This window comes from Glycine soja, chromosome 13 (genome assembly GCF_004193775.1).
Source record: "Glycine soja cultivar W05 chromosome 13, ASM419377v2, whole genome shotgun sequence".
Taxonomy (NCBI): Eukaryota; Viridiplantae; Streptophyta; class Magnoliopsida; order Fabales; family Fabaceae; genus Glycine; species Glycine soja.
In genome coordinates this window covers 30,642,588-30,661,630 of record NC_041014.1, presented here as the reverse complement: position 1 = coordinate 30,661,630, position 19,043 = coordinate 30,642,588, and the positions used below count along the sequence as shown (strand labels likewise).

The window sequence follows — 19,043 nt, the reverse complement described above, 5'->3', positions numbered from 1 at the left end:
CTTAATTCTGGTTGTTTTCCGCTCATCTACCTCACCCACACTTCTCTCTCTCTCTCTCTCTCTCTCTCTCTCTCTCTCTCTCTCTCTCAATATATATATATATATATATATATATATATATATATATATATATATATATATATATATATATATATCACCATAAATTCAATGCTCTTCTCATTTTCCTCATAAACAGCTTTCTCGTCTCGTATCACAGTAGTAGTATCTATCTCATCATTCCCACTTCCCAATATGGAATGCTGCATAATCTCCAGGCTCAAGACCCAACCCATATGGTTCGCGCTTCTCTTTATTGTGGGATTGTTAACGATTCTCAAATTGGCATTCGTTGTTCTCAGATGGGTCTACGTCAATTTCCTCAGACCACCGAAGAATCTCAAAAAGTACGGATCTTGGGCCGTGGTTACTGGACCCACCGACGGCATTGGAAAGAGCTTCGCCTTCGAGCTCGCTCGCAAGGGCTTGAACCTCGTCCTTGTCGGAAGAAACCCCGACAAGCTCAAAGACGTGTCGGATTCCATCGCGGCGAGGTTCGGAAAAACCGAGGTTAAGACCGTCGTGGTTGATTTCTTCGGGGATCTGGACGAGGGCGTCAAGAAGATCAGCGAAGCGATTCAAGGGTTGGAAGTTGGAGTGCTCGTTAACAATGTGGGTGTTTCGTACCCTTACGCGAGATTCTTCCATGAAGTGGACGAGGGGCTTCTTAACAACCTTATTAAGCTTAACGTTGTTGGAACTACTAAGGTAACGCAAGCTGTTCTTCCCGGGATGCTGAAGAGAAAGAAGGGTGCGATTGTTAACATGGGTTCTGGAGCTGCTATTGTTATTCCTTCGGATCCTCTTTATGCTGTTTATGCTGCCACCAAAGCGTGAGTTTTTTATTATTGCAATTGTTGTTGTGTTTCCTCTTTGTGATATGTTTTGTTGTTTGTTGAGGTTTTTTGTGATCCCTTGTTTCAGGTACATCGATCAGTTTTCGAGATGTCTCTATGTTGAATACAAGAGGAGTGGAATTGACGTTCAGTGTCAGGTATTGTGCTGTTCTTTTGAGTAGTTAGCTTCTTGCTTGCTTAGCACTCTTTTATTGGATAGAAAGTATCATTTTTCCCCTTTTTTCTTCTTCTTAATTCCACATATCAAGTTTCAGCCATTTAGTTTAGTTATTGATCTGTATTCGAGCTGAATAGCTCTAGTCTCAAGTGTTTTAAATTGCGGTTGTGGTCGTGGTTTTTGTTGTAATTCTTAAGATAAAGGTTTTAAATTACGGTTGCAATTTCGTCCCGGTGCTTGATATCGCGGGAAATTGACTGCAGTCAATGTGGCTACAATTGTGGTTATGCTACTGAGGCAGTCTTGCAAAGGAGACCCAAAAACTTTGGTCTTTGCAGTTGAAATTGCAATCATGGACTGTTTTTTAAAACCTTTGTTAATATTGTAGAAATTATGGACATCCGCTGATATGGCCATGGGAGACCCAAAAATCTTTACGTTACGGCTGAAATTTCTGTCACTGACCCTTTTTTTATATATATATAAAACCTTTTCAAACTAAGTCAATTGGAGTTTTCGGGTGATGAAAAGAGAGGATAAGCCTTGGTGGACTTGCCTTTTTCATTTTTATTTTTTTTATATATGAGAATTGAAGAGAGTGGTAGGAGTTTACAATAATTCACACATCCTACTCAACCAGCTGAGCTAGACCTCTTGAACATTTTCCTTTTTCATTATTATGGGCTTTAGCAGGCTGGAACTATTATCGTACTGTAGAACTTTTATTTAATTTGGTGAAGGCAGGTATGGTTATAAATCTTGATGAAAGTTGAAGATATGTTGTGATTCTGTTTAATACTGATATTTGTGTACAATTTGTTCATGATAAGAATTCTAGTCCGTGTGTTTGTATCTGTGTGTAATTTTTTTCAACCATTGCCATAGGTAGGTGGTAGCAACTGCACTTGTTTTTTTCTCTTTAGCTTATTTTGATGCTTTGTTTTAATGTTACGTGGGTGCTATGGTGTGGCATCCTATTTTGTTTTTTTTTTCTGGGGTTACCGTTGTATTTTGTTCTTGTATACCAAGTTTGTCCGGTCAATGTTTTGGTTTTCTTCTGCAGTTGGAAAACTGTCCACCTAAATAATCTGTGTAGGAAAGAGTTGACTCTGTGGAAATAGATTGGTTTGCTGTTAAAGTTGACTATACTTGCTATGATTTTTTGTCATTTCTGATTGAGATTTTCCTGATGCAGGTTCCATTATATGTGGCAACCAAGATGGCATCAATCAGGAAATCTTCATTCTTTGTTCCATCAACAGATGGCTATGCCAAAGCAGGTGTGAAATGGATAGGCTATGAGCCTCGCTGCACACCATACTGGCCGCATACTCTTCTTTGGGCCGTGGCGTGCTCATTGCCTGAGTTTGTCGTCGATGCTTGGCGCCTGTGGTTTTGCTTGGGTATTCGAAAGAGGGGACAGCGCAAGGATTCCATGAAGAAGGAATAAAAGGATGCTTGGTTCTGCTGTGTAGGCAAATAGATGCTCTACTCATCTCATACATATGCAGATTGTTAGCTGATTAAGGATTCCAAGTTCCTGCTGCGTTCCTGATTTTCATCATACTGTTGTTACTCTTTTGTGCTAGTATCAGTTGTGTGGCATATTCTTTTTACTCACCCGTTTTGGGTGTTTCTGTTCACTGTTTTAGTAGTGTGTTGAACTGATATGATATATTGGCATATCGCTTAACCCGGTTTTCTCTGGTGTCATTCCTTCCTTTTCTCTTATTCTGAGCTTTTGGGAAGCCTTTGTGCTTCAAGTGAAAACTGAGCAGGAAATTAAACTGAATAAATGATTGATCACATTTTGAATTAAATTTGCTTATTTACTTCTTTTTTTTTATCTATAGGAATTAAAAAATGAGTAAAAGAAGGTTTATACTACTCTCTTGGTATTGTTCACTTAGGTTATGCTTTTGTTTGGTTCAAATTATTAATTCAAAACTTTTGTATTTAAATCTATGTATGTATTCTGCTATAAACCAAAAACTTCTAAATAAAAGCATTAAAAGAATAATGAGACTTTTTAATTTATTATTTTTTTATTATAATTTAAAATAAAAAAGAATAACATAAATAGTATTAGATCTTGTTTTGATTATTTTAATGTATTTTAAAAAAATAAATTACATTACATGAATAATATTATATTAGGATAAATTTAAATTTGTGTTGATATGAAACTTTTTAATTTATTAATATAGCTTTACAATTTAAAATTAATTTAAGATAAAAAAATCACATGGAGATAAGAAGAGTGAGAGAATATTCACCCAAAAAAAATCGAAGGGTGAGAGAATTTTCCTACTCTAAGTGATTGTTAAAAAATTACAATCAAAAGAAGAAAGAAAAAAGAAAATAGATAATGAATTAATTGAGGGAGTAAGAAAAATTAGAGTTTCACTTTCTAAGTTATATACAAACAAGGGAAGAAAATTGTTTCATTCATCTTTCAAAAAAAAAAAAAAACCATTAATTGATAGAAGAATTAAGGGGGCGTTTCTTTGATATTATAGAAGTTTTGGTTTTATGAGAATTATAGATTGAATTTTTTTTATATCAATTTTAAAATAATAACATTTATGAAAAATGATGTTTCTTGAAAATATTTTTTAATCGGTTTCTCAAAAAAAAAATTCATAGGAAGAATGAGAATCTTATTTTTTTCAAGTAACTTTTTTTACTAAAATAAAAATATTATCTTACCTTTTATTAAATTATTTAATATGATAAAAATATCATGTAACTTTTTAATTTCCATGAAATTTATCTTAAAATTTATTTAAATGATCAACCAAATAAATTTTATTCATTCTAAGAATATAATTTATAGGATTCATGATTTTTGAAAATAAAAAAAAAAAAATCTCCTACCAAACACCCTAAAGTGATAAAATGAGTTAGATAATATGAAAGATTTAAAGTAATTCATACATTCTATTCAATTAGCTTAGATCTTTTTATATTTTGATATTTCTATTTAAATGCACACAAGATAAATTTTAAAAAAAATAACTATAATGATATTTATATAAATAATTTAATTTTTTAATGAATACAAATTTTTATCCATAAAAATTGATTAGTAAAATTTATAACAAGTCACACGTATATTTTGAATGAAAGTATCAAGTTTTTTTTCATAATAAAGAATACGTAAAAGGCTGAGAAAAACAAGTTAACTCATTAACAACAAAATTATAAAAGTTGATTAATTTTTATTTTGAAAAAAATGCAAAAGTTAATCGTAATATATAAGTGTAAGGATGGAAGGGTATATAACCTGAAGCAGAGGCGAAGTGGCGCCGTGCCGTCATGCCATAAACCCCAGAGCGCATGGCGACTTCGACTCCTAAAACCAACGTCGTTTTCATAGACACCAACCTCGATACCCACTTGGCCCTCGTCGTTTCCGACCTCGACACTGTCTCCAACCTCAAAAGTAATATTCTTTTTCTTGTTCTTTTTTAATCTCTTCTTCAATTTTTAGTGACTTGTTCTGGAACAATTCATAATGTTTCTCTTCTTTTATAGTTCATGCAGATCCTTCTTTCATCTTCTTGTTAACAGTTTTTGTTCTTAGTATATCGGTTTTGGTTCTATGTTCTTAATAGTGATGACCTTTTATTTAACTTTAAATGCATTTCTTTATGTAGAGAGTATTCTGTCGGAACATCCCTTATGCTTTCCGAAAATTGGGAAAATTCAGATTCATGGGATAAAGGTAGGTATTTTACCACTGTTCAAACCTTGGCCTTGTCTTGTTCACTATATGTACAATTAAACTTTATGTTTTTTTATTTGATATAATAGGTTGAGCGCAAGGGGTACTTTTACCACCTTACAGATTCCATGCCTGTGAGAAGTGCCTTCAGTGGTGTCAAAGAGAGCTGGTTTCTCACTGTTGATGTTTCTGTGTTGAGGGAGTGTGCTCAGAATGACCAATTATTTTCTCTTGGCATTGCAAATAATGCTTTGACTGTTGGTTCTCCATCCAAGAGGGGGTGCACCTTTGACAATTTCAAGTTGCCTCAGTTGGACAATAGACCAGTTGAAAATGAAGAAATTCCTGTTGCTAGTCCACATGTTTTGAAACATACTGGCAAAGGAGTTAAGTCATCTGGCCACCACGACACTGGAACCCCATTACCTGGTTCTATTCCTGAGACGGAGGACCATTGCTTTGTAAATCGCAAACTGCCAAGTTTGAATACTGAGTGTGAAGTAGATGGATCTGGTAAAGGCATTAAGGATGATCGTAATGTATGTGAAGAGGCTCCTGTATCAAGTGCAAAGAAAATACGAAAGAGTAACAGGAAAAAACAAGACATGGTGCAAGATGATAATTCAAAAGATGCTGCTGCTGTAGACAATGCTCTTAGTTTTCCATCCAAAAGGGCATCCAGTGCAAATAATGAACTTCCAGGTTCACGTATTGAATGCGAGGTAGATGGAACCAATGAAGGCATTAAGGATGCTTGTATTGTACATGAGGAGGGAAATTGTAAATCTGTATCAAGTGTGAAGAAAAAACAGAAAGGTAAAAGGAAAAAAGAAGATGCGGTGCAGCATGACACTTCAAAAGTAAATGATTCTTCTGTTGTTGGATCTGGTGATTATACAATTCAGCAGGATATTCAGGTAGTAGCAAATCCTTCAGAGGATGCAGATAAAGAAGTAATTAAGGAAACTGAAATTTTAAAGGAGCATCAGCACGCTGATGGCAGCAATAATAACACTAAGAATGACATTGATGTTGCTGCATCTGCAAATAAGAAGCATAAGAAAAGGAAGAGGTCTTTGACTGTTGATTCTAAAGAAATGTTCAAGGTAGAGACAGCAATTCAGAAGGATGAAATGCATAAGTCTGATGAAGCACATAAGGAAAGGAAAGAATCAAAAGAGCAGTTTGAACTTAAAAATGAAAAATCTAGGGATGATGTTGAATATAAGCAAGATCAGGTAACTGAAGACATTTTAAATACTGGACCTCCTGCAAAGAAAAAGAGGAATGGCAAAGAGAAAAGTGGAGAAGAAAGTTTGTCCAAGGCAAACTTGATTAATGATTTCAATGTAGACAGTACTTCTCACCACATTTTGGAGGACCAACAGAAGATTAAAAACAGCAATGCTGACCAATCAGCTGAACATTTTGATGACACTAATCCACCGCGAACTAGTGTGCGGGGTAGGAGGAAGAAAGGGAAGATAAATTCATCAAATCCATATGAAACACCTGTAGTTACTTCTTCCAGGAAAGATGAAGAAGCAGATTGTTCCAGTATTCAAAGAGGTGTTCAGAAGGAAATATCCGAAGATGGCCTATCCTCTAAAGGTGATACTACTTGCAAACGGGTGAAAATAGAAAAGTACCTGCCTTTTAGGTGCTAACCCTGATTCATGTTAAGATTAGTTTGATATGTTTATTTTTAATGAGATCAAATTAATAAAAGAAGTCAATTTTAGAATTGTGAAAGAAATATTTTATCTATTACTGATGTCTTTTCTTTTTTGGGGCAGATCTTGGTATGAGCAAAGCTACTATTAACAACATGGAGACTGGAACAGATGCATGCAAAGAAGGCTTTCAATCTACGGAAAGAACAACAGCAAATTATAAAAACCATTCTGACATTGGAATAAAAGCACACACTGCTGATGTGGATGAGCCTATGGAGCTGACTGAGAATAATGAGAATGTTGTCCTTGATCAATGTCATAAAAATGAAGCTGATCAGATTGAGGGAGCTGAGGAAGGAAGAGAAGTATCACCACATAATGATCCTAAGTTAGTGCAGTTGGAAAAGTCCACATCATCCAGCCAGGATAAAACAGATGCAAACATCGGAGAATTAAATGTGACTTCAAAAGGTGTGGATGTCAATGGAATGACTGAACCTATAAAATCAGTGAAGGAAAAAAGGACGAGAAAAGCTAAGAATTCAGGTGGAGGGTCTGCACTTAGAGAAGGTATTGGCCTTGTGGATGCTTCTGAGCATGAAACTGTTATTATGAAATCTCTTAGTGCAAAAAATTGTGATCCTAAGTCAGGAAATACAGAGACAGAGGAGAACCCTTTAAATCAAACAGAAGGGGGGAAAAATCAGCAGGAGAAAGTGCAAGGGACTTCTGATAAGGAAGATGATTCTGGTGTTGATAATGCTGATTCCTTGGAACAAATTAAAACTAAATCTAATGCTGAACACATGGACAAGAGACAGAGAAAGAAATCAAACAGCAAACAGACTTCAACCTCAAAGAGCATATCAAGTATGCTAACAAAAGATCAAGTTCTTGATAGCAAGAAGCCATCACCATCTTCTGGCAGTGGAACACATGGCAAACCTTCAGTTGCAGTGACAAAGAAGAGTAAATCTACAAGCACGAAGTCCACTAACAAATCAAGCAAAACAAATTTGGAACTGGTGGAAGACTCTGTTAGACTTGAACTTTCTGATTCTCGGTTTAATTCTGGGGGTAAAGATGCTGCCCAGCATTCAACATGCTCTCCTGGAGAGAAAGATGATGATAACTTGGAAGCAATAAATGGACATACTCATGCTGAGGATTTAAGCTCCTCACAGCAATTATCATCAAAGGAAAAGCTTGATGTAAGGAGTGACCTTGGTAAGAAGGTTCCAAATGTACACAGGACTGGACAAGATTCAAAATTGTCTGGTAGATCTGACAGGGCTGTGTCCTTAATTGGAGAAAACAGAAAGGCTCATGTCAATGCTTTTGGGAAAAGTATGGATTTGGAGAAACAAAGAAAACGTGCTCCTGTATCAAACTTAAAGCTGGAAGGTTCCATAAAAATGGTTCAAAATAAAGCAGGAAAAGCTTCTGGGAACAACGTTCGTGGAGTTGCAAGTAAAACACAACAAGAGAAGAGCTTGTTATCAGGAGCAATTTTCAAGGATGACAGTAGCAGCACCTCTGAAGATGAAGTTGATAATTCTGATGCCAGCACTAGAACTCCATCATATAATCCACTGATGTCTGATTTTTCTGATGGGGATAGCAGTTCAGGTCTGAATTCACAAGTAGATGGTATCTGTAATATATTTTAAATTTTTATTTGGGAGTGTGCCTTTATGATTTAATAAGTTGATACAATGTGTATAAATATTCTTCAATCTCTGAGTGGCTGGGTTGTTGTTGGACAAGTGAGTTTCTGCTGGGTTAGTTGGAGTTACCTTTTTTTTTTATTATCTTTCTGAGATCTGGAAATATTCTTCATGATCATATTTATCAAGATTGAAAATGTTGTAATTTCTGAAGTAGAGATGGAAAGCTTGCTTGTTCCCCACTAATTTTGAGAATACTATATGTTTTTAAGTTATTACTTTGTTAGTGTTGGAAGATGAATGAACAATCATTATTCTTGAAATTTGGATTTAGAGCTTAACTCAACTCTATAAATTCGGCTTGTAAGGTGAGTACGACTTAAGCCTTATAGGGACTACATTGGCCATATCTCTAGCTGATGAGGGATCTCAACACACTCCCTCTCATCTGGGATTGGACATCTGAGTGTGGAGAAATGTGAGTGACCCAATCAATAACAACACTTCCCTGCTGCCTAGGAATAGAAATCTAAAGTGTAGACAAATATGGATGACCCAATAACATTCTAGGATAAACTTTGATACATCTAAGAATTTGGACTTAAGGCTTAACTCAACCCCACAAAATTAGCATGTAACGTGAAGACTGCCTTAGCCTTATGAGGACTACATTGGCTATATTTCTAGTCAATGAGGGATCTAACAGTTTATAATTCAGAATTTTGTGATTCTGATTGATACTTGTTCTTTTGTATTCCAAGAAATTATAGGCGGGCGGTCAGAATAGTTTATGTATATTTGTAGCTCACCACTTTCCTCTAGATTGGTAGTGGAAACTATTTCTCTGACAACTACTTCGTACTTAGTGCATTGCTGATAGCCACTGTTTTTCTTATTTGTTAAATCTATGGTATTAATATCCACTATTCCGTTTTTATCTTTTTGTTTTCCTCTAGAATATGTATCTTGTTATGCCTTTTTTAATTTTGATGTTGGAATTGATGACAAGCTTGAATTAAAGATTTATATATGGAATGCTCAGTTTGTCTTGTTTCTTCATAAAAATGGTGATGCTACAATTTGGAACCAATTTCTTTCATTTTTTTTTATCAGTTTCATATGGTGGGAGAAGTCAGGAAAATGGTGCAAGAAGTTCCGTAAAAGCAAGGTAAGTTAATGAATTGCATTTCTGACCAATAACTGTATTTTTCACATCGAAACAGAACATAGCTAGAATTACCGTGAGTATTTTCTTTTGGCCCTATATTGGTTTTTGGCTATTTACATGAGTAACGAAAATTAGAGCTGTAGTGTATCTTTAAAAATAAATTGGTCATTTTGTTTAAGTTTATTGTATAAATGTGTTTAAACGATAAGATCTGATCACTCAATTAGAATGTGTAATCTTTCAGATGGGTGGTTTATTCATAGTTAATTGGGCCATTCACATCCACCCTTGTGGGGGAGATGCAAACTAATTACCTTGTTCTCATGCATCAGGGGCCATGATTTGTTGCTCTATCCTCCAAAAAACATGAATCTGTATCAAAAGATTTTCATCTACTTGTTTTTGTCTTTAGCCGGTTTTAAAATCCCATTCTTTCATAACATCATTACAGAAAACACTAGTTTTTTGGAGCTTTTCTTTTGTTTTAGGTTTCATGATCATTCATGTATCATATTGCATATTTGACATAGCAGTAGGCGAGTTCTGAAATTGTTCTTTGGTCAGCTTTTCAGGCACAAAAGGGATGTCAATCGATGATGTTCTTAGAAGCTCAAGCAGGTTTAAGAAGGCCAGAACAGCCTCTCTTTTGGAAGAGACTCAAAGCCAGCCCGAATTTGTTCCAGACAGCCTGGCCGAGTAATCACACATTTCAGCAGAAGAAAGGAAAAAGGACACGTAACCACAACAGTGGTATTTTTGTTCATTTTTGTGTCCTTACAGAGCTCTCTGTCTCTCTGTTTGTTGCCCTATTACTTTGTAGGTTTATATCTGGTTCTTACCATTCCATAATCCAAACAGAACATTATTTTGCCGTGTAAGAGTGTTTACCAATCAAGTTGGTGACTTATGTCACGAATCTAGTTTAAGGAGAACAATGTGATATATTACTACTACAATTTATATGTTACACTAAATTACTTATATCCGTTGTGATGTATCTTTCAATTCTGTTGATGATTAATCTTTGCTGAAATTTTTTACTGATAACCTTTAGTAGAGTTTTCTTTTCTGAACACATTTTTTCTACTTATGAGAATGAAACTTGAAGCAGTTTTATATTGAGAGAGAGAGAGAGAGAGAGAGAGAGAGCAATAGATACAAGTTACAAGCAGGAAGTGGTACAAGGAAAAAAGCATTGGAACGAATCGGGTGCACAAAATTCCATTCCCTTAGCCTTAGCATAGCAAAGTCACTCTACTCGGATCTCATTCTGTTAAGCTGGTTGAGTGCCGGTTGCAAAATGTTGTACAGAACCCAAACAATCGCTGGTGTAACCACAAACAGCAGAAGCTGTCCCCTGTTGTCACTGGCAGCAGCATCGGCAATCATAGCAATCTCACTAGCCGACGCTTCTGGGCCGGACATCATGCCCGATGCACAGAGCCCTAGCCCGAGCCCAACGATGACCCCCTTGCTGTTACGCATGCGGTTCAGTTGGTTCAGTGCTGGCTGCAGAATGTTGAACAGCACCCACGCTATGGCTGGAATCAACGGCAACAACAATGCCAGCCCGCGGTTATCACCTTCGGCTAATTCAGCAATTTGCGATGCAGCTAAGGCTGCGTCGCAGTTTGCGAGTGAGGAGAATATTGCGCCTGCGATGGCAGTGCCTGCTGTGGAAGTTGAGACGTGGGAGGTTAGGCCCTTTGGGAGGTTCTGAAGGGAGAAAAGGGAGAGGGTGGGTTTTGAGGGTGGGAGCTTGGGGTTGTGCAACTTGTGTGATGACCCTGTTGTGTTGATGCACTTTGAGTTGATCATAGCCATTGTTGTTGCTATGGTTGCTGCCATTATGGAACTTGAATGCAGAGTGTCGAGGCAAAGAGAACACAGAGGAACTTGGCACGTCTATTAACTACACTTTGGAAGAATGTAGATGAGAATTCATGTGGAGAAATTTGGTCCAATAAGATTGTGATATCTGGATTCTACTCTTATCCGAATAGTGTCATTCGTGAGATTTGTACCTCATGTTCCTATGTTTCTTATCACTTCACATGCTTACACAAATGCAATAATATATACTAATGTAATGTCTTGCTAATGCTCGGGAGACTTGTTAAAATATATATGCAAGGATTCAAGTAAACTACCATTTTAATAATCTCTCAATCACATTAATCCAAAAAAAAAAGTGATATATTTAGGAATTAACATGATAATAAGTAAGTAGTTAAATTCAAATATTTAGATGGAAAAAAAAATTAAAATCTTAAAAATTTATTTAAAATTGTCTTAATTTTAAGAACTAATGAGAATGATGTAGACAAAAATAGTGATTTGCTTGGGATGACTTACCGTTTAGCCTGCAAGCATGAAATAGTATGTGTTTAGTTGGGCTTCGCTCAGTTCACATAGAAACTACGAATGCAAGCCCAAATCATTGACGGGCTCAAGTCAAACAGTCTAATATAATGTCTTGACTTTTGACTCCGATGGAGTATTTTTTTTTCTTCTATATATATCGAGATTAGATTTTTTGAGTCTGATTTTGTCACGTTACAAAGGTGATAATATGTTCGGTGCCGATGTACATCAATCATATAGTTTGAAAAAAAAAATGATCACGTGAAATTAAGAAAGCATGATGAAACCTAGTTAGGAGAGTTGACCAAAAAAAGAAGTAGAAAATACTAGGATTAGTGTAATTATTTTATACTGTTTTTAAATTATAAATTCATGTATATAATATATATATTATTTTTTACAATAATTATCTTAGTGATTTTAATAATAATTTTAATTAATTAACAGCATAGATATATATATATTTTTTTACAGTAACAGTTTATTACAGTTTTTCTAGTTTCTAGAGTGGTGATATTTTATTTTTATATTTGTTAAATATGATATTGGTGGGCCCTTTGAATTTCTAAAACCCAAGAAAGGAGGAGAGGAACTCCAACAATATCACCACAATCTCTTCGCATTTGTGTTGCGCTGCTGCTATCTACTTTCAACCGAACCGGGGAGTACTTTGTTTCTTTTATTTCTTCCTTTGAACCGTCCGGTTCGTTGCGAACCGAATATCATGGCAGCTCTGTTACCTTGCGCGCCGAACATAGTCTATGGTCCGTTGTTGGGGAACCGGAGCACGAGCCACCTCCCGCACCGACCTCACTCCCATGCTTTCTCCGGTTCGACCACCAGACACTTTCTTCGCGGTTCGCTTACCGTCGCCCGGTTCGGATTCAAACCCGATTTCTTGCCCGAGCCGGATGAAGCTGAAGGCGTTCTCAGAGAACTGTTCGGCCGAGCGGAGGGACTTCTTTACACGATTGCCGATGCCGCCGTTTCTTCGTCTTCTTCTTCTTCTTCCGATACGGTTGCGGCTTCCTATGCCGCCAAACAGAGCAACGATTGGCTTTCCGGAATTGCCAATTACATGGAGACGGTTCTCAAGGTATTGCTCCCTCAAGCTCCGAACTCTTCGATTTGATTTGGTTTTCTTGATGAGTGAAATCCAAACTGCAATTTGAATTGTCAATTTATCATCGCACTGGACGGAGCTTGTGATTCTGTGTTTGGAGAGAATGTAATTAGAATCATAGAATGGAAAAGTGGAATAAGATTATAGCTCTCTACAGTGTGCAATTATTGCTAGTTGTAGGTAGGATAGGGTTCCAGTGCGGTTGGTTTGTGGTATTCGCTGTTGTAGCTGAGAAATGCGAAATATCATTATTTCCACTTTGATTCTAGCGATTTAATTTCCCGTACTAGGTCTAGTTGCCACAGAAAGGACTTTGAAGTTATGATGATGATAACGAGCATGTTTGGTTTTCAGTTCAAAATTACGTTTGAGGCAAAAGTAATTCTGCCAAAGGATCAGGACTCTTGCTCCTGCGCTCATTTTACTTTTATTCGTTGGACTTACATTGGAATGTGCACCGCAACATTACCAACTGCAAACCAAACATGCACAATTTTGCATAGTAATGAAGTAATTTATTCCGGTCAAATTTCACCTTGTATAAGTTTTACTGTTTGAAGACTGCTAACTTGACAAACTTAATCAAAGAAAGTTGCAGTTTATTGTTATCAGTCATGCATGAAGTATTATTCTTATAGAGTAGAATGATTAACAGGAGGATATAGCATTGCTTGTGATTTATTGTTATGTGTGAATTAGATTGCTATTTTGATTCAAAATTGTACTTTTATAAGTACACACGGGTCTACTTTTGCGATTACATACTGTTTCAGTAATTCTGAGGGGAAGTAATTTACATTTTTTCAGGTACTCAAGGACGGGCTTTCTGCTTTGCATGTCCCGTATGCTTATGGTTTTGCAATTATACTGCTCACGGTTCTTGTAAAAGCTGCCACTTTTCCATTAACCAAAAAACAGGTTTGTATGTACTATGTAGTTGTTGAAATGTGTTGAAAATCATCAGTAACTATGTAGTTGTTGAAATATGTTGAAAATCATCAATACAGGCCGTGATCTTTTGAATCTCATACATTTATCACTGTTAACTGACTATTATTGCTTTTGACATTAAAAAACTTGGTAATAGATAGAATATTCTTCCATTTATCATATTCATCATGATTCAGTTACATAAAATTCTGAGTGATTATTCTCAGGTAGAATCTTCCTTAGCTATGCGAACTTTGCAACCACAAGTAAAGGCCATCCAGCAGCGTTATGCTGGTGATCAGGTATTTTAAGTGTTACTTTCTCCAATAAAATCTCTTTTATAACAATTAAACTACTGCAGGAACTACCATTGGGTAAATATTTAGATATTGCCTGGAAACTTTAACCATAGAAGCATGACTTTCATCCTTGATTTGATTTTTAAACTCCATGGATCTCTTTTGATTTTTTACGAATCCTATCAAATTGAGCAGGATTTGTGAGAATTGATTCATTTTACCCTTACTGAATATCCTTGTTGATAAAATAAAAATCAATTTCATTTTTATGAGTTCCAAACATAGGATTTGATTTTAAATCAGTTCAAATCCCATTTTTTATAAAAGGGTTCTATCATAGATTTTTTTATTTAGAAATCTAATCAAATAATTTGCTACTTTTGAGGATTCCAAACATTTTGACTCTGCAACCTCTAACGAATGGAATTCTATAAAATAGTTCAAATGTGAAGATTTATATATTGTCTTCTTGCAGGAGAGAATTCAACTCGAAACTGCTCGGTTGTATAAACTAGCCAACATTAATCCTCTAGCAGGTATTCATTCCGTTATTGCCCTTGCTGCAAATGATTTATTGATATTTCTTTTGGCTTTGAGGATGGTGCCTTCCGAAGCTTTCATATCACAAGTGTTGTTGTTTTCCAAGTTATTTCCATAATTTTCCTCCTAATGTTTCTTTGGCTATTCTATGGAACTATAAGCATTATCTGATTTTTTAAACATGAAGTTGGTAATTCTTGTTAGTATGTCTTTATTTTTTCCCAGGATGCCTGCCTACACTCGCAACAATACCAGTGTGGATTGGGCTATATCGAGCCCTTTCAAGTGTGGCAGATGAGGTATGCAGCTTGTAATGTTGATTGGATATTTGATAGTCAACTATACCATTTTTTGGGGTATATATGACTCTTATCTTCCATGGCTAATGTTATGCATTTGTCTGATATACAAAGGGGCTCCTTACTGAAGGCTTCTTCTGGATACCTTCCCTTGCTGGTCCAACTACAGTTGCAGCTCGTCAGAATGGCAGTGGTATCTCTTGGCTTTTTCCTTTCGTGGTGAGTATCTCTCATAGAAAGTAAACTTTCATATGTTATAGATATTAATTTTGTAATCTTGTGGTTTTTTGTTTTGCCATTTTTTTTAAGGTTATGCCATTGGCAACTTGATGTTATTTTCATTGTTTATAATAGGAGAATGCTTAACTCTCCATTGTTCTAATTGTGGTGCCCACTCTTATATAAGAAAAGTTCTTTGTCTGTCGCAAGTTACCCAGATCATAGGGAAGCCTCCACCTTTGGGGGTGCACAAATCACAATCTTATATGTACCAAAGTTGAATGCATTCTGGACTTCAGAGGGTGTGTTAGGTAAAATATATGCTTGTGAAAATATTCTCAAAGCAAACTGTGGCATATGTCTTAGTATAAGCTGGTGTGTGTGTGTGTGTGTGTGTATTGGTCCACTAGTGTCTCTAGTGTGGGTTACACAATGAGAAAAGGCAGGATAGCTGTGTAACAATTGAATGAATGCTTATGTTCAGTTTGTCAAGTGGGACAGATACTTTTAGAATTTTAATTCGCTTTCATTGATCTAGATTATTGTATGAAATTTGCCATATATTATTTTGGTTTTTGTTCACATTGTTGGTGATTTATTGCAGATTCTAGGTGGATATAAATGTGAATTTTGTTTTAATGTTTTTTTTTCTTTACTCCTTTGTCTTCAGGATGGTCACCCTCCCCTCGGATGGTCAGATACATTGGCTTACCTGGTCTTGCCTGTGTTGCTGGTCGTCTCTCAGTACATCTCTGTCCAAATAATGCAGTCATCACAGGTCAGTCATGTTGCATGCACAATTAAACCAGATGCATCTAGGTTCTGTTCTAATCCTAATTCTATTCATGAACCTTATTGTGCTTTATAAGAGTTTTATTATAGCTTTAAGTAGAATGCATTTCAAGCTGCTTGCCAATTAACACTATATGTTGGTATATTGGATTAATTTTGGCCTTTTTGTATCCATAGTGTGGCTACCTAACCAGATTACCTTTTCATCTAATATGTGGATTTACTTTATGTGTCAACACATTAAAGTGCATCTTTGTGTTTACATTGGTAGCTGAGTTATTTGTCATTTTCCATGTCAACTTCCAGCCTAATGATCCCAACATGAAAAGTTCTCAAGCCTTGACCAATTTCCTTCCATTAATGATTGGTTACTTTGCTCTCTCAGTTCCTTCTGGTCTTAGCCTTTACTGGTGAGCATAGGTAAAGCTTACAGTTGGTTTTGTTTATTTAACCTTATCTATCTATATTTACCTGTTATGTTTATGCTGTGCAGGTTAACAAATAATATATTGAGCACTGCACAACAAGTATGGCTTCAAAAGTTAGGAGGTGCTAAAAATCCTGTGAGGCAAGTCCCAGATGATATCATGAAGAATGACCTAACACAGGTTCAGAAGTCAATGTCTAAACTAAATTCCACAACAGCGGAAGAAGCCAGACTAAGTGAGAAAACATCAGAGGGGCCACAACCTGGTGAAAGGTTAGTAATTGTAGGTAGTTACACTCATTTCATATGCTATTTAGTTTATTTTCATCTGTTGTAATTGTGCTCCTGTTTCTGTTGCAGATTTAAGCTAATAAAAGAGCAAGAGGCAAGAAGAAAACAACAAAGAGAAGAAGAAGAAGAAAAAAGGAAAGCCTTGGAAGCAGCAGCTAGAGAAACTAAAGTAGACAAGACACTTGAGGAAACAGTTGAAGTGGAGAATCAAACTGGAGGTGATTTAGTTGTTGAAAAATCTCGGTCTTTGGCTTCAGATACTGATCCCTCCATATCTGGAGTAGTAAATGGTAATCCATTAAGTAAAGACTTGGAGGGAAATCAGAATTCTACATCTACATCTGAGACAGAAAATAATGAAGGTTCTGCTCATTTCAACAATGTTGAGATAAACGAGAAAATTTTAGACAAGGTATTATTGCACTCATGAATATAGGGCATTTTTCCTAATATTTATTTGTTAAATATACATTTGCTTCATTCGTGGATATGCTAGAATAAGAGATTATTTCTTAAAAAAAATGAATCAAACATGCATATTACTGTAAGGGCTGTAAGTAATTATTGATTGAATTTCATGTAAATTTTATTAAAAACAATAAATTCAATTTTTTAATAATTCCTATATAAAATTTACATTATAATGAAAATACATTAAAGAGGAGGTTGCTAATATACTCCAACCTGAGCAACCTCTTTTAGTTGGAGTATATTAGCATTGCACACCAAGATTTAATGACCAAAAACCTGGATTTCATTTAAATGCAACAACCTCCCTTAAGGGGAATTTAAGTGAACTCTTTTTCTTAAATAAAAAATTGAAAACTCTGCATTTTCCCACTTCTTCCCCAATATTTACTCATCTTCCCTCCATAGCCTTTCAGCATCCCACCATGAACAATTCATTTTATTTCAAAAAATTTAAAGAACAATCTCAGCATTTTTTTTCTCTCCATGTCTGGAGTAGTAAATGGACAACAAAAAGTTGCCTCATTTGATTTTGTAGCATATATTTGAAATGTATTTATGCAAAACAAAATATATATATATATATATATATATATGATCACTCACAAAATCAATATTTGGATTTTCAAATACACTAAATTATAGTGTGCAATATAATGCTAGTCTTGAGTTATGATTTGATACAAAGTCAGTGGATAATAAGTTGTATTTTTTTTTTCTTTTTTTCCCTTTATATTGTTTCTCTGGTGCTGAGAGGAACCATTCTTTTAGCATCAGCTTAAAAATTACAACCTCATGAATTGAACAATTATCAGTGGCTAATCCATAATTTTACAGGAACCAAGAGAAGTATTAACAACTACAACCACCACAAACAAACAACCTCCTGCGGAAGAGACAAAGGATTGACTATCTAAAAGAGATTGATCTGCTTGGAGATTGACTGGCCCAGTTGCCATCTATATGCCATATGGGAAACGCAACCTCCCTTTCAATTTGGGGTCTGCCTGGTTAAAGACTGTACATTGCCACAGAAATGGTGGAATGAATGAGATTCAATGTTTCTATATTGGCAGAGGGAGTGCTTGGATTTGATGGCTGATTTTACAGCCATATAGTGCTAGTTTGTATTATACTCTTTTTATCAATTTTCATTGACAAAGATGGATGAATTCCCATTAGAACAGATGTTTCACAATACCCTTTATAGTCAGCTTGTCATCTTTGGTACTATTTTTGTTTGTCACTGTAATGGTTCAACAAATGCAGGCCTGGGTCTGTATATCCCGGAGAAACCGTGATAGGAAAATATCCATAATGCTTTTTTTTCTCCTTAAAATATCGTCACGTAACAGGACTAAATAGTGGGCTTTTTATATTTTGTCGTGATATTTTTAGCTATTGACTTGCACAGTTGTACCAATTTTGACGGTTTAAAATGATGAGGTTTAATGGGAATTTATCCAAGCCATACCTTTGACGTGAAGTTAAGGTATATTTTCTTTGAGACACTAGTTTTTAGAAAGTAATAAGCTCATTGTATTTTAGTGCTTTAAGTCGTTGCCCCAGCAAAGTGAAGCTTTTGAATGCCATGTTCCAATTGTTGACGCAATTCTCCGCATTGGACGGATTGTTCAACACTTTCCTTGTTAATGTGGTCCATTGTGTGTTCAGCACACGCACTTTTGAGGTGGACGTTGCGTGTGTGCCTCAATTTCATTAGTTTTGTTGAATTGTACAAATGTTCTGGTTGACAACTATCCTATATAATAAAAATTTGTCTTAAATATATTTAAGATCACTGATAAATTATCAAATTTGATTATTTCGAGACTTTAAACATATTTAATCTTAAAACTTTTAACTGTCCTATGCCCCTATCCGCCTGTTATATTTTCAATTTGGAAACTATGATATGATAACGACATCAAGTTGGTGTGGCCTAAATTGACATACTCATGCATACGGCATCTCACGAGTAT

The 19,043-nt window shown here is 35.7% G+C and overlaps 4 protein-coding genes across 4 annotated transcripts; 3 read left to right on the top strand and 1 right to left on the bottom strand.

The window, feature by feature from the left end:
• The first annotated feature begins 145 nt into the window (after positions 1-145).
• LOC114382720 (very-long-chain 3-oxoacyl-CoA reductase 1-like) lies at positions 146-2,787 on the top strand. Its single transcript, XM_028342303.1, has 3 exons — positions 146-890; positions 982-1,051; positions 2,267-2,787. Exons 1-3 carry the CDS (start codon positions 253-255, stop codon positions 2,519-2,521), a joined length of 963 nt encoding a protein of 320 aa, XP_028198104.1. The 5' UTR covers positions 146-252; the 3' UTR covers positions 2,522-2,787.
• Positions 2,788-4,349: 1,562 nt separating this feature from the next.
• Positions 4,350-10,290, top strand: LOC114380764 (midasin-like). Its single transcript, XM_028339805.1, has 6 exons — positions 4,350-4,516; positions 4,731-4,798; positions 4,888-6,409; positions 6,595-8,103; positions 9,255-9,309; positions 9,874-10,290. Exons 1-6 carry the CDS (start codon positions 4,411-4,413, stop codon positions 10,007-10,009), a joined length of 3,396 nt encoding a protein of 1,131 aa, XP_028195606.1. The 5' UTR covers positions 4,350-4,410; the 3' UTR covers positions 10,010-10,290.
• Positions 10,291-10,396: 106 nt separating this feature from the next.
• Positions 10,397-11,284, bottom strand: LOC114380765 (photosystem II core complex proteins psbY, chloroplastic-like). Its single transcript, XM_028339806.1, has one exon. The coding sequence runs from the start codon at positions 11,155-11,157 to the stop codon at positions 10,564-10,566; it is 594 nt and encodes a 197-aa protein (XP_028195607.1). The 5' UTR covers positions 11,158-11,284; the 3' UTR covers positions 10,397-10,563.
• A 976-nt stretch (positions 11,285-12,260) lies between these two features.
• LOC114382402 (ALBINO3-like protein 1, chloroplastic) lies at positions 12,261-18,400 on the top strand. Its single transcript, XM_028341790.1, has 11 exons — positions 12,261-12,769; positions 13,604-13,714; positions 13,954-14,028; positions 14,501-14,561; positions 14,791-14,864; positions 14,979-15,083; positions 15,754-15,861; positions 16,182-16,285; positions 16,369-16,575; positions 16,663-17,005; positions 17,899-18,400. Exons 1-11 carry the CDS (start codon positions 12,398-12,400, stop codon positions 17,968-17,970), a joined length of 1,632 nt encoding a protein of 543 aa, XP_028197591.1. The 5' UTR covers positions 12,261-12,397; the 3' UTR covers positions 17,971-18,400.
• Positions 18,401-19,043: the final 643 nt, after the last annotated feature.

Excerpts from the sequence above, each read along its gene's own strand:
- LOC114382720 (XM_028342303.1), top strand. The coding sequence starts at position 253 with ATGGAATGCTGCATAATCTCCAGGCTCAAGACCCAACCCATATGGTTC. Across the intron at positions 891-981 it reads GTTTATGCTGCCACCAAAGC|GTACATCGATCAGTTTTCGA; the intron begins GTGAGTTTTTTA and ends CCCTTGTTTCAG. Across the intron at positions 1,052-2,266 it reads GAATTGACGTTCAGTGTCAG|GTTCCATTATATGTGGCAAC; the intron begins GTATTGTGCTGT and ends TTCCTGATGCAG.
- LOC114380764 (XM_028339805.1), top strand. The coding sequence starts at position 4,411 with ATGGCGACTTCGACTCCTAAAACCAACGTCGTTTTCATAGACACCAAC. Across the intron at positions 4,799-4,887 it reads TTCAGATTCATGGGATAAAG|GTTGAGCGCAAGGGGTACTT; the intron begins GTAGGTATTTTA and ends TTGATATAATAG. Across the intron at positions 9,310-9,873 it reads AGAAGTTCCGTAAAAGCAAG|CTTTTCAGGCACAAAAGGGA; the intron begins GTAAGTTAATGA and ends TTCTTTGGTCAG.
- LOC114380765 (XM_028339806.1), bottom strand. The coding sequence starts at position 11,157 with ATGGCAGCAACCATAGCAACAACAATGGCTATGATCAACTCAAAGTGC.
- LOC114382402 (XM_028341790.1), top strand. The coding sequence starts at position 12,398 with ATGGCAGCTCTGTTACCTTGCGCGCCGAACATAGTCTATGGTCCGTTG. Across the intron at positions 12,770-13,603 it reads ACATGGAGACGGTTCTCAAG|GTACTCAAGGACGGGCTTTC; the intron begins GTATTGCTCCCT and ends ACATTTTTTCAG. Across the intron at positions 13,715-13,953 it reads TTCCATTAACCAAAAAACAG|GTAGAATCTTCCTTAGCTAT; the intron begins GTTTGTATGTAC and ends GATTATTCTCAG.